Source organism: Elgaria multicarinata, chromosome 6 (assembly GCF_023053635.1).
Source record: "Elgaria multicarinata webbii isolate HBS135686 ecotype San Diego chromosome 6, rElgMul1.1.pri, whole genome shotgun sequence".
NCBI classification, from domain to species: Eukaryota; Metazoa; Chordata; class Lepidosauria; order Squamata; family Anguidae; genus Elgaria; species Elgaria multicarinata.
In genome coordinates, this window is record NC_086176.1 from 50,847,809 (window position 1) to 50,861,547 (window position 13,739).

The following is a 13,739-nucleotide window of genomic DNA, read 5'->3' on the forward strand; positions in this document are numbered from 1 at the left end:
AGTTCAGGTGATGACGTGCGGACTTAGTGGTGATGGTGGCATGAGACGAAGCGGGAGCTTTTATATTAGGTGGGCGAGTCTTTTGCTGTCGTTTTCCTTGCTCCCACAAGGCAAGGCTCGCTCCCTCCTTCCCTCCCTCTCTCCGTCCCTCTCAGGTGCCTCCGCGTAACCTGCGCTATTCACGTTAGCACTTGGGTGAGGAGCTCAACGGCCCACTCGCGGCGAGAACGAGTTGCAAGGAAGCACCCACCTTGCCGGGGCTGTTGCTGCGGCTGCTACCGCTCACCGACCATGGCCTAACCGGGCCACCACCCAGGCAGCAACGCCAGCTCCCTCCACGCCACTCGCTTCCCCCCTTTTGTTTACACTCGTTCACCAGGCAACTACGAAGCCTCCCCTGCCGCGGACAGCGAGTCGGCGCCTTCCCCACGAAGGGCGGCAGCGTCTTCGCTTTCCGCGGTCGGCCCGCCGAGCACAGCGCACCCTGCGGGCGCCCAGCGAACTGGCGCCGCGCTTCCCGCCAAGCTGGGTTCGCTCCCCAAGGCGGAGAGGGCGGGATGCCAAACTGGGAGGGAGGAAGAGAAACTTCCCGTCGCTCTGAAGGGGCTTCTTGTTTACACGCGGACGTGCATCACTTGAAGTCTCTGCCGCTAGATTGTGAACTATCTAGCGGCAGAGGTGAACGTGTGAACCGCCCCTGGAGAGGATAGGCCCAGCCTCTGAGGTGATAAGGGATTGCCCAAGTCATGTGAAGAGAGTGAACCAACCAAGCCAAACAAAAACTCCATACCCATGAAGAGTTGTGTGTGCTCAACAAAACATTTACAAAAAAGATGTTGACATGAATACTCATTGAAGAGCTGTATGCACTACCTGTGCCCCTTATGAGCACCAGTCAAGCCCCCACCAGTATGTTTGGACAGTATCTGAAGGCTGCCTACACATTGCCTCCATGCAATAGGGGATATTGTTTGTCTCAGGCTCTTCCCCAGATCCTAAGCCTTGTGGACCTGCTCTATTATATGCTCATAGAGCTGCTTCAACAAAAAAATGGCTAGTGGGTGAAAGCGCAGCACTTGGGTGGTAGGGTGTATGTAGGTGTGTTTCCTATGAACACCCTTAATGTCAGTGACACAAGAATGTTGTTTCTTAATTTTGGGGTGAGTATATTTGCATGAGGGGAGGGAGCATAGAACAGTGGGAAGAGCACATGATATGCATGCATTGCACAACCCCCAATTTTGCACATAAAAGGAATAGCTAGCAACTTTTTGTCAGGCATCAGGCAAAATCCTTCCTCTGCTCAGGATTTTAGAGTACTTTTAAGTGTTGTTGACTGCTTTTTTATCTCCTGGGTCCCTCATTTATTTGAAGTTTGCAGAGAGGCTGGTAATAAATAAATAAATAAATAAATAACCTTGGAATCACCCTGGAATCCATTTTGGTAGGTAATAAGCCTTGGTAGGCAATAGACAGCTTCAGCAGTTATGAAAAGATGTATACATGCATATGTACACACACACAGAGAGAGAGATGATAAAGTATTCTAAGCATTTACTTAGCCAAATGGAAAAAAATAACTTATAAATATATGTAATCCAGATTTTTTTTAATAATATAATTTTACACAATTTCTTTATTGAGTACAAAAAAATCTTGCTGGAACACAAATAGCAATTTTATACTAGTTACAGAACTGGGGTGGTGTGGGGTTGAAACAAAGTAATCAGAGCTGCAAAGCTGCAAATGTAGAATTATAAACATTGCAGAACATTTTGTTTGTTTGTTTTTTAAAGTAAGGTAGACATATACTATAATAGCTACCAGAATCAGAAGGTGGAGAGCAAGGAGAACACGCAGTGCTTTCAACTTGTCTGTAAATTTAGTGTCTCTTTTTTATAGTATACTTGAGTATCATTCTATAAAGATGGTATTAATAGTATATGCAACGTACACGATGAAAAGGAATTCCTTTCATGTCTTCCCGATGATCCCGAGCATAATCCCAAAGATAATAATCAAGGAGAACTGCATTGATTTTTTCACTCATGTTCTCACCTTTCTTTTTATAAAGATCCAACAAGTAATTGCAAATAAGGTCACAACACCAAATAGAGCAGCCTCGGATCTCTACTTCCTGTTGGTCACCAGACTGGAACATGTACCCTGCAGGATACAGAAGGCATCAGTGAGATTAAAATGAATTTGTAAAGCTGAACAAAAGAGGTAGGACTTCCAAGATGCTACAACTTCCTGCTGTAGTTCGCAGTCTTTTAGTCTATGGGGCCAGTTCGCACAATCAAACAGCCCACTGCAGCTTATTTAAGCCACAGTAGGCTGTGGCACTTATAAGCAGTCATTTTGAATATTCAGCTAAGCTGCCGTGTCACGTCAGGCAAACCCGGGCAGCAGGGGTTATATGAGGGTTAAACAATCCTCACATAACCCAATAACAGACCATGGATTATGTGAGGGTTGTTTAACCCTCACCCAACCTGCACTGCTCGGGTTTGCACAACATGACAAGCTGCAGCCAAGTGTTGAATATTCAAGTCTTACCTGGTATGAACTGCAGCCCACCATGACTTAAACCATGGCGAGCTATTTTGATAGTGCAAACTGCATCAATGCGTGCCTATTGTTTTCAATTTTAATCAGGATGATTAAATTATATATTTTCAATGGGTTAATTTACAAAAACAATGCCTATACTGTTAAATTGTTATTTATTAATGTAATAAATAAACTAACAAAGTGAACTGACAAGGGTAGGTACCGAAGTGATATATTTGGTGGATAAGGAGGTTTACAAGGCCTAGGCCAAAGAGCCTCAGCTAATCCTCTCCTTATAGATCACAGAGCTGCAAAATAAAGTATTATGAATATGTGTAACAGTATTTAACATCAATGAGTATGGGAGTGAGGGCTCTAAGGATCTTTTGGCCCAGGGTCCCAAGAACTGTCAGTGCTTATAGGTTTCATCAGTAATCACTCAATATTCCTGTTTCAGTACAGGTATCTCTCCCCCCCCCTTTTTTTTTCCTTTTTAACTATTAGCGAGGAAATGGGGGGAAAGAGGATACACACTTCCCTCCCTAAAACTGGGAATGAGGAACTGTTTAAATGGATCTGTTAATTGAAGCACTTTCTTTCTCTCCATTATGTTGTTGCTGATGAAAAAAGGAGACACAAAGCTGTGACTGAGGAAACTGAAAGAGCACACGGTTTGAGCAACCAGAAGCAAAACTACAAATAGATGCATCCACTCTTTGTACAATGCAAATCCCTCATGCTCATGTTGTCCTAGAAATAATTGTTAAGAATAAGAATTTTCCCTTCCTTACCTACTGCTCAAGAAAGTACACTCTATGAATGAAATCCTGGGGCTATACAAGATTTAGCAAAGAGTTATCAGAACAGTCTCATCCCTTTTTAATTTTTCTTCAATACAGTAACAGGGAGGATGTAGGCTTTTTAATTTACATATCCAGTTTAGCAACTTAGAGCGCAATCACAAGCATGTCTACTTCGAATGCAATGAGGCTTATTCCCAGGTAAATGTATAAGACTGGGGCCTTAACTTACATAAGCTGGAAAACTTGACTGTTATAGGACTTAAAACTGTAATATTGTTATCACTGATACCGCAAAGATTAGATTTTTTCGTTTATGTACTCAGAAGGAATGGTTATAAAACAAACACACACACACACACACACAATTCTCACATGATGTAGGAATTCTTAATTATCCCGAATAGTTTCATACCTTCCTTGAGCTTTTTCATGAGTTCGTCAGAATATTTCATTGCTCCTAAGTGAACAAGCACCTGTGGTATCCGATAGTCAGCAAATATAGTCACACTGGAAATGTCACTGAAGCAGCCATCTCCCTTTCCTTCCAATACACTCCAGGTGTCAGCTACAAGGATTTGAGCCCGTTTGTAAAAAACCACTTTTCTACCCTGATAGACGAAGGAAAACAGTTATAATGCTTTAAGATTTATTTCAACAAGCTTTAATATGGAGATGTGGATACTTGTCTCCAGGTCTGGGAACAGCTGTTACAATGCCCCCCCAAAGCTCTGGCTACCGGTGTAGATTACCTGCATACACATTTTACACAGAATGAACCAAGGCCTTCGCTAGACCTAAGGTTTATCCCAGGATCATCCCTACATGAACAGGGATGACCCCGGGACAATCCAGGGATAAACCTTAGGTCTAGCTAAGGCCCAACTGCTTTTTAAAGCTGCATTTCTGATAAAGAGTTGTGTATGTGGTTAATTTTACACTAAAGTTTGCGTTTCTGCTATATATAAGGGATTGTAGTTTCAATCTACAAACATTATTATATACTGAACTGGTTTTTTATAATTCTGAAAAAATGAATGTGAAAATAGACCAACAATTTATCTCTTCAGTTCTGCAGACATTCTGTTCTAAACTGGTTCTTTCATAGCCCTCAAAACTACAGTGCTCAACTACCATATCAAAACATTATGATTGTTAAATTATTCCCAGACCTATATAGCTTTTGATTTTATGGTTATGTGTTTTTCCTTCTCATCCTTTTTTGTAATACATCCTTTTTTGTTTGTTGGCATTTTGCAAAAAATGCCAACAAACATATTTAAAAAATCCATTATCAGCACTGTAATAGGAAACCATTGCAAAACATTCATACCTTTTATTTTTAAATACGTTTTTGAAAATGTTATTTTATTTAAAAAAAATATTTCACTTTTAAATATAGAAAATATGCAAACAATGGACAGGAAACTAGTTATGAGAGTGGATTAAAAACATTTTTAATCAGATGTTTAATGTTTTTGTTTAAAAAAGTGTAAATACTATGTTTCTCTTGAAGAATAACTGGGAGCATGGGCCCTCACTTTTTATGGATTTTGAGCCCTTTTAGCTCAAGAATGGGGTAAAAAATACAATAAATAAATAAATCTGAATATAAGCATGTTAGTCATACAGTAAGTTTCTAAACTGAATCAATGCCTCTACCAAATTGTGTTTAAAGAAGTCTTTTCTATGTAAAGTGAAGCAATTTGATTATTTCTGAAATATGAGTATTTACCACTACCTACCAAACAGAGGTACTTCATTTTCACTTGATGAAAATGAACTGCTCTAGTCTGTCGAGTAATTACCAGACCTTACTTCTACCTATTAGCAATGAGCATTTCAGTTCAGTTCGCTACATTGTTCTTGTGAGAGTTAAGCAGAGCCAAAGCAGAATGAAGTAGTAAGAAACAACCCTGGAAAGGAGAGAAAAAGATTGTCCAGCACAAAGCTTTAACCCCACAAACTGTCATAATTATTGGTCGTAAGTAAAGATGTGAAGGCCCAGGAAAACAGGAAAAAATGGACAGAAGTAAAGACCCTGGATCCAACCCTATGTTAATTATACACAACCAAAACGTGCCAATTAGATGTAATACTTTAGTTCATACTATTTCCTATATAGTTAGCATTCAGAAGAACAATATAGTGTTCAGCTTCTATCCTTTGTGCTCTGTAGATGTAAAGAATGGCCAACCACACAATCCTTTACATGTCTACTCAAAAATAAATCCCACTGGGTTCAATGGGGCTTACTCTCAGGGAAGTGGATATAGAATTGTATCTTAAGCTCTCATATTGTACTTTGTAAAATGAGCAGATAATGCTAAGGCTGCATTTCAAAACAGTTATGTGGAAGTCACACTGAAATCATCAGGGCTTACTTCTACATAATATGTTTAGGATCAGGATATAAAGTAAAAATTATGAATAAAGCTGTATTTTGAATATGTATTTTGATTAAATTGGTAAAGTCTTAATTCATTTTCACCACTTGCATCTCACATTTCTTCCTGATATTGCACAGCACTGCCTTGCAAGAGCTCAATCTGTTGCTAGGGAAACTATGCTGACAATGTGAATGGATAGTGCCGTCCATTTTGTAATAACTGTAGTGAAAATTTGATCTGCCTTCTGGATGTAACTTGGTGTGGAACAATAGTCAAATGACAGTACAACTGTATAAATGTGCATGGCTTTCTTTTTATTCTACAGTTGTCAATTTATTTTCTTTTTAATGAGACTTGTATTTTGAAAGCATTCAATATCTTCTTGTAAAAGATACTACACAAATGCATTTTGAGTCCTGGAAACATGAACCATATTTTCCATTTTGCAAATAGTAAAAATAAATATTTTGAGAAATATAAAAGAAAAACTTGAGATGGACTTCAAAATAATACAGCTATTCAGTATTATATCTAAACCAGCCTTCCCCAATCTGATGCCCTCTAGATGTGCTGAACTACAACTCCTATCATCCCCTATCAGCATGACCAATAAGTTGTATCCAAAGGTTCCCTTGCTCAAAAGGAAAGTCTTCTTCCACCAGAGGAAGGAAACCTTTGAATCCAACTTAATAATATAATATGATGAAGAGGAAAATTCTTAGAATGTTATAAATAAACTTGACGTTCTACAGCTAAATAACTGCTCCTTAGAAATGATGTGGGAAACTATCATTCTAATTGAAACTGTACACCTCTCAAATGGAGGCATCTGAAAAATGCCTTACTGAGACTATATCCCACGTGAAAGCATTTAACATTTGAAATCTACTTATCACGTAAGCAGCACCTCATTCTGTTGCCAGGAATTTGCAGTGCTGGCATGGAGATTCTTCGCATATTCAGCTAGGGTCATCTATGTGGTACGTAGATATCACACCCTGTAATATTCTATGCAGAACATTTCTGGCATGACCCATGGTGTGTGTATGTGTCATAACTCAGAATTGAAATTTTGCATTTAAAAACCCTAAATATTTCACAGCCAAACTTCAAACTGTGTCATTGTAATAAATTCCACAAATTACTCACAACTGCATATATTTGCCATTGTTAGAAATTGCAACAGTGACAAATGGTGTCATAGTGAGGTGTCTGTATCAATGGACATTTAATGCAAATGACTATATTTAAATAGAATATGCTAATTATCTGTGATTGTCCAAATCATTACGCACTAACATAGTAAACAGAGAACAGTACCCAATTGGACACGAGTGTGAATGTAAAATACATTGCAATAGTGTAAGGGACCTCTAGCACAATGCCAATAGCATTAGCTGGTACACTGTGATTCCCCAGAAAACCCAGTGTACCAACTAATGCTATTGGTTTTGTGCTAGAGGACCCTTTTGTTAGTGCAACATCCTTTACACTAGTGCTTGTGTCCAGTTGGATACTGCCCAATATAAACTATGTAACACATGGTTACCACACCAAGTCGTCTTTAAAATCTGATAGATACTGACTCAGTTCAACCATCACACTAAACCCTGGTTGAAGAAGCTTAAAGCTGCAATTCTCTACACACTTAACCGGGAGGAAGTCCCATTGAACTCAGCAGAATTTACTTCTGAATAGATGTGCATAAGACTCTACTGTAATTATGGTTTGGTAGCATATGTAAATCAACAAATCATGGTTTGCAGTCAGCTAGCAAACCAGCATCAGAAAGCATGATTTGCAATGAGTATAACTTCCCACCACCACCACCACCACCACACTATGATTTGACAAACCACAGTTATTGTGCCTGAGGCTACTACACTGTGATAGGGAACTGGATACAGGAAACAATAAGCAGCATACAGGAAACACGAACAGACAAGCAGCTCTAAATTATGGCTTCTCTGACTGTTTGGCAGCTCAAATCATGGTTTTGATTCGGAACTGTGTTAAGAGTATGCCATGGTTTGGTGTGATGTCTAAACTAACCAGGTGTGGGTGTGAGAGTTTGCAGTTAGAAGTTATAAATATCTAGAAGGTATAAAAAAAATCTACACTATCAGGCCAGATGAGGAATATTCCTTCCCAAATGGGTGACTGCTGCCACCACAGCTAAGAATCATTATGCATAATTTTCACAGTATTTAATGGTGTATTCTGGTTGACAACACTTCATATTGCCAAACAGAAGAGACTTACCTGAAATGTAGCCTCATCTCTAAAGGATGGGAAATTTTCCACTATTATCTGTAGTAATTTCTGGGCACTTTCCCCACTTTTCTTAACACATGTGAGGAAAGAGCCTCCAAATTTCTCCAGGAGAACTGTCCCAGTCTCATTCAGCACACGATGTCTCTCTTCGATTAAAGGCATGGGAACATCTGTGTCTGAGCGAAATGCATGCTTCACTTGCTCCAGTGTCATAGTGGCATAATGTGAAGCACTGGTAATGGGTATTCCTTCAGAAAGTAAAAACAATTACAAATAACAGTAATAACCATGCAATACACTATTTACTTAGACTCCAGCTACATGGTAAATCTTCAGAGCTTGCCTTCACCAATTATTAAAGCAACTAAACAATTGATTGTATTGTTAGTCTGCTTCTTTATTAAAAACAACTGATCTTATTTTAATTTTTGTTTATTATTTCTATGTTCAGTCTAAACCTCTCAGAATAGCTAAAAAAATGACAATAAACAAATACAATATAAAACAGAACATTTTCCTATCCACAGACCATGCTGAAGGTGATTCACGAGTGGATCCCATGTGCAAAAGAATGCTGGTGGCATATGTAGTTCCCAATAGTGAATTGGAAACTGCATTTTACACACCTAATAGAAAGGATGCTGAATCCCCACCCCACAGTATGTTTTCCATTTTAAAAAATCCTTAAAATCAAAGCATGAACCGATCTGATTCAAACTTGGCATGCCTAAAGCCCTACTTAAGAGCTCTCATGGCGCCAAGTTTCATCTCTTTTGCTTTAAAATGAGGGAGCTGTAACACTTAGTTTGACCCTATGGTTCAGCATGTACAAAAGGCCATACTTGTTCAAAAATAATATTACAGCTCATACGTTCTTACCTGCACAAACAAATACAAGATCCGAACCTAAATCTGAAGATGATTGAGCAATGTAAAGACAGCAAAATGTTGCCTCAAATGGAGCTTTGGCGCCCCCCCCCCCCGCCCCAATCAAGGTAATTGGCCCACAGGGTCTTATTAAACTTGGAAACTTAGGAACTAACCCTCATCAAGTGCTCTGTTGACTGCAGCACAAAGAGACCAGTAGCCACTGTAGGTTTTGCCTTTATACTTCACCAGACATTTATGATCTTCACGTTCAGACCAAAATGAAAAATTGAGGGCATCGACAAGGAACACCCAGTTCACTGCATCTTCAGACACTGCTTGGGGGTTCAGCTCATGAGACGACTTCCAGCCAGCAACACTGAACTCCTTCTCTAAGACTTTGTTAAACAACATCTCTGCAACTTTTCGTACACCATCATCTTCAATGTACACATCTTTGCTGTTTTCTGCTATAAACTTGGCAGATTCTTTAGGGTTCAAGAATGCTTCCATATTCTTCCTTGGGTTTCTAAATAAAGATAATTGGCTGTTACTCTGGTGTCCTATAAATATAATGCTTTCCAAAGCATAACAGAAATGACAACATTAACAGGGGAAAATATATAATCATTTACACTGTTGACAATCAGGTTATCCTTCTTGGTCATTCCAAACCTTACAGCCCCATACTATGCATGTTTACTCAGAAGTAAGCTCCTCTAAGTTTGACTGTACTTACTCATGAGTAAGTGTGCAGTGAATTGTGGCACAAATAGGTCAAAGGCGCCCAGCCCTTTTTATCAACAATGTTCATCGACCAGTTTTCCACACAGTGGATTCTAGAAGTGGACTTTTTGTTCTTAGCCCTGGCATCTCTACATAGAGCACCACTATTTTGATGTACTACAAGTCATAGAGTCAGAAGATGGCCATAAAGTAGCGATGGGGAACCTCTTTGAGCCCGAGGGCCAAATTCAATTTTGGAGAAGCTCTCAGGGATTGCATTCCAGTGGGGTCAATAGGTGGGGACAAAAATACCAGCATATTTCAGCTTAAAGCTCTTACTGCTAGTAACTAAGCCTTAGGAGAGGCATTTCAACCTTTTAAAGTGGGGAAGTAAAACTGCGTAACAGCTGGAAACCACCAAATGCTACGTGATTGGGGAAAAGGGGATGTGGCCACTTGAAGAACCCTGGAGCGCCAAAGGTTCTTCATTCCTGCCATAAATGGAGAAGAAGGGTGAGATGGTGTGGATGTGGAAAGTAAGTGCAGTGGACAAAAGCAATACAGAGATGTATCATTCCATGTTTGCAGTACCGTGTGATTTGATGTATTTATTGATAATTAAACAGCTGTACAGATCAAACATTCCAATCAGCACTTTTGTATCATCTCGGAGACAATACTTTTCAACAGAGACACTGTATGTTGAGATTTTAAGTGATAAATCATTGAGTGTGAATCAGCCCTCATTTATCCAACAAATGGGTGAGAAGAGAAACTTTATGATTGGAACAGAGATTCTCACAACTTTGCCATAGCAGCTTGCTTTTCCCAAGTCAAGCAAATAACTGTCCAAGCCTCTCCCCCAAAGGCACAACACATAGAGAGAGGGTTCAGTCTGCAATAGTATTGGGTTTTGAGCTCATGGCACAACAATAAAAGGAAGAGACATGTTTTTTTAAAAAGCCCAGAGCATAAAAAAAATCTTTAAGAGAAAAACCAATGTTTGCCATTAGCACTGACAATCAACAAAAGGCCAGGGTCCCTTATAGAGATGCATCCAGTTGCTTTGAGAGGGGTCATCTCCTCCTGATTGTACTGATGGTGAATATTCCTACCTTTCTTCTTCAGAGGTCACCCGCTTTTCCATTGGTTTGCTGCAGCTGAGAGTGAACACTGCCTGTCAAACAGCTTATGATGTCTTATTGTGTCTAGGGAGGCTTGAACCATTTGTCTTTTGACATGGCAGAGCTCAATACAAATGCAAATTAAGACACTCAAATATAATAATAATAATAATAATAATAATAATAATAATAATAAATAAATATAAGGCGGAGTACAACACAAATGCAAACACCATAAAATACATATAACTAATTAAAACATTTTAAACAAATACATTATTGCCAGAAGAGATCAGTCCTTATGGCTTTCTTAAATTCTGGAAGACTGTTAAGTTGACAAATCTCTCCCGGCAAGCCATTCCACAAACTGGGAGCGACAGTTGTTTATAAGACATAAACAACAAAGACACTAATGGCACCTTAAAGACTAATGAATTTATTCTGGCATAAGCTTTTATTGACCATCTTCTTCACCAGATCTATGTCTTAATCACTTATTTATTTATTTATTTATTTAATTTATATACCGCCCCATAGCCGAAGCTCTATGCTGGGGAAAGTGGGGAGAGATATAAACTGTGTTTTCAGAAGGAACTGAAATGCAAAAAGTACAGAAAAAAGATGATTATCTTAATAGGGGTGTGGTGTGGGCAATTTGTGTCCCTCCAGATGTTTTAGTTTACAACTCCCATCATCCCTAGCCAGGTATCCAATGGGATCATGGGAATAGTTGGCCAAACTATCTGCAGGGCCACATGTTGCCCACCCTTAAGTTACCCCTTTCTCAGCTCATTTAATATATGCTTTGGTTGGAGATGAGAAAGGAGCTCTAGCTCCCAACCCACACCTCCATTGACTGCTTTAGGATGAAGGGTCATTCGATAAAGCAGGGAATCATGCAGATCACATAGCTAGTTGAAGAGACCACTTTTGCTAGGTGTCCTTCTCCACAATATACCTCTAATTTTATCAGATTTTTGGAACCATTGAAATCCAAGGCCTTTTAGTCTAGAGCACACAGCAGCCAAGAGCAGAACACCAGCGGTGGGCATTTTCGTCTGCCAATCCTATCTAGCCTGCCAATCTCGACGCGGTCAAAACCCACGCCATTTAGACGACACTACATTATGCTAATCCAGAATGTGTGAAACTACACTGATTCCTCTGCAGGCTGTTTTCTTCCCCCTCCGATTCACAATCAGAATGATCTCTGACTCTTGGCTCCTGCCAGTTTCCACGAGAGGCAGGGACAGATCAGAAAACCGATCCCTTCTTTCCTTTTTCTATCCACGTGAGCAACCAAGTAGGCCCAGAGCTATTAGGCCTACGGAAATTATGCATATACGTAGAGATTTCCGGCATACACTCAGCACGGCTTCTCTCCTTTAACAAAAGAGCATGGCGCTTCTTCTCCTAGTAGCCAAATCCCGCTTACCTCCAGTTACTGTATTCGTGCGATCTCTCAACAAGGCCTCGTTACGGGAAAAGCGACAACACGAAAGCAAAACGGGTGTCTTCCTTTCCCACCTTCGTCCAATCATCCCGTCACTCTCCAATCAGAAATATCTGTATTTGCATACGTGCGTGACTCAGAGAACGAACGTAACTCGCTATAGGCCCCAGATGCAGGGCCGTCAATTTGGGTGTATCTCAACAGTTCTTTATCACGGCAAGCTTCTTAGGATCTCTAGATGTGAAAATAAAGTGAAATACATCGCGACCAAGTACGTTTACTTTGTAATGTTTAATCCCTGTCCGGAGTTTTCTCCCCTTGCATTTGGAAATCAAGGGTATTACCACTGCAATCGTTACTTGATTCTCTCTGTTTTTTCGAACAATTCCAACCTAGGTCGATACTTAACAGTAAAAAACAAAACGTTCCTACGAGAGAAATCCTTCAAAAAGGTCTCTCCTCCAATTTACTGTCCAAGGAAAAGCAAAATTCTTAACTTGTGCCATTCAACGTAGACCGTCACTGCTAAGTTCAGCAGTGCCAAACGCTTTTACAAAACTTCGTATGTTACAGGAACCCACTTCCACTGGCTGGCGGCAAGGAAACGAATTCGAGCTCATAGTAACTTGTCTCACTTGCTTCGCTAGTATTTCATTGTTCACTTGTAAAGCGCTTGTATCAGTTCTCGAGATTTCTCTCCTTTGAACGCTCAATAAAGTCAAGCAAGTGATAAAATTCCTGGTAGAGGGGGATGTTATTGTGCATCTTAGGGTGAGTGGTATTTACTATGTGCAAAATCAAATATTTTTAATGTCATTTGCAGTTTCCTAATACAATTTACATTTACACTTTAGGCCTTCTTGATAAGATACTGCTCTAAGCAAGTTTCAACTTGTACAATATAAGGACAGTAAGATAGGTGTGCAATTCCAATTTATCATGTGAACTGTAACCAGTCCACCAAGCAACAGCACATCTTCCCAAACACTAAAACTAGATTGCAAAATTTCAAAGTTTATTTCATACAAGGCATTAGAAAGCACTCTTTTAAACATTCTCCATTGCATTGAATGGGGTTTACTTCCAGCTAAATAGATATAGGATTACAGCATAAGAAAGCTTTATTCATGCAAAGTGAAGTTGTGGCAGAGGCTCCATGAAATGTGTTCCTGCTTGCCAACACAAGCGATCTCAACTAGAAGAATTTTTGGGAAGTGTTTGATATAGCTTCTTATTGGGAGTTGTGTTCTGGAAGTAGGGCTAAGAAAAAAAGGGGTGATGGATCTCTTATTTGGTGCGTAATTGTGAACATAAAAACTGCAGGTTAGAACATGAGCAAATACTGGAAACTGGATCCGTCACATCCAGCTAGGTGTTTTTACAATGTTTATTCAAGAAGAGAAATAAACTTGTAAACTATCAATACAAATGCTGAGATTTTACATGAAACATCCAGAAGTTCTTTTGATTTTGCACACACATTTCCTATGCAAATCAATAGGAAAATACAATGGTTTCATTTAAGTCTTTATACAATGGAAACATATTTAAC

The 13,739-nt window shown here is 39.5% G+C and overlaps 1 protein-coding gene across 1 annotated transcript; it reads right to left on the minus strand.

Moving 5' to 3' along the window:
- Window positions 1-1,641: 1,641 nt before the first annotated feature.
- QNG1 (Q-nucleotide N-glycosylase 1) lies at window positions 1,642-12,271 on the minus strand. Its single transcript, XM_063128572.1, has 5 exons — window positions 12,170-12,271; window positions 9,061-9,413; window positions 8,006-8,265; window positions 3,769-3,964; window positions 1,642-2,166 (listed from the first exon to the last, which is right to left on the minus strand). The coding sequence occupies exons 2-5, from the start codon at window positions 9,395-9,397 to the stop codon at window positions 1,934-1,936; spliced, it is 1,026 nt and encodes a 341-aa protein (XP_062984642.1). The 5' UTR covers window positions 9,398-9,413; window positions 12,170-12,271; the 3' UTR covers window positions 1,642-1,933.
- Window positions 12,272-13,739: the final 1,468 nt, after the last annotated feature.

Coding starts and splice junctions, on each gene's coding strand:
- QNG1 (XM_063128572.1), bottom strand. CDS start 9,397: ATGGAAGCATTCTTGAACCCTAAAGAATCTGCCAAGTTTATAGCAGAA. Junction 8,266..9,060: donor CAACAGAGCACTTGATGAGG/GTTAGTTCCTAA, acceptor TACTTTCTGAAG/GAATACCCATTACCAGTGCT. Junction 3,965..8,005: donor GAGATGAGGCTACATTTCAG/GTAAGTCTCTTC, acceptor TTCGTCTATCAG/GGTAGAAAAGTGGTTTTTTA.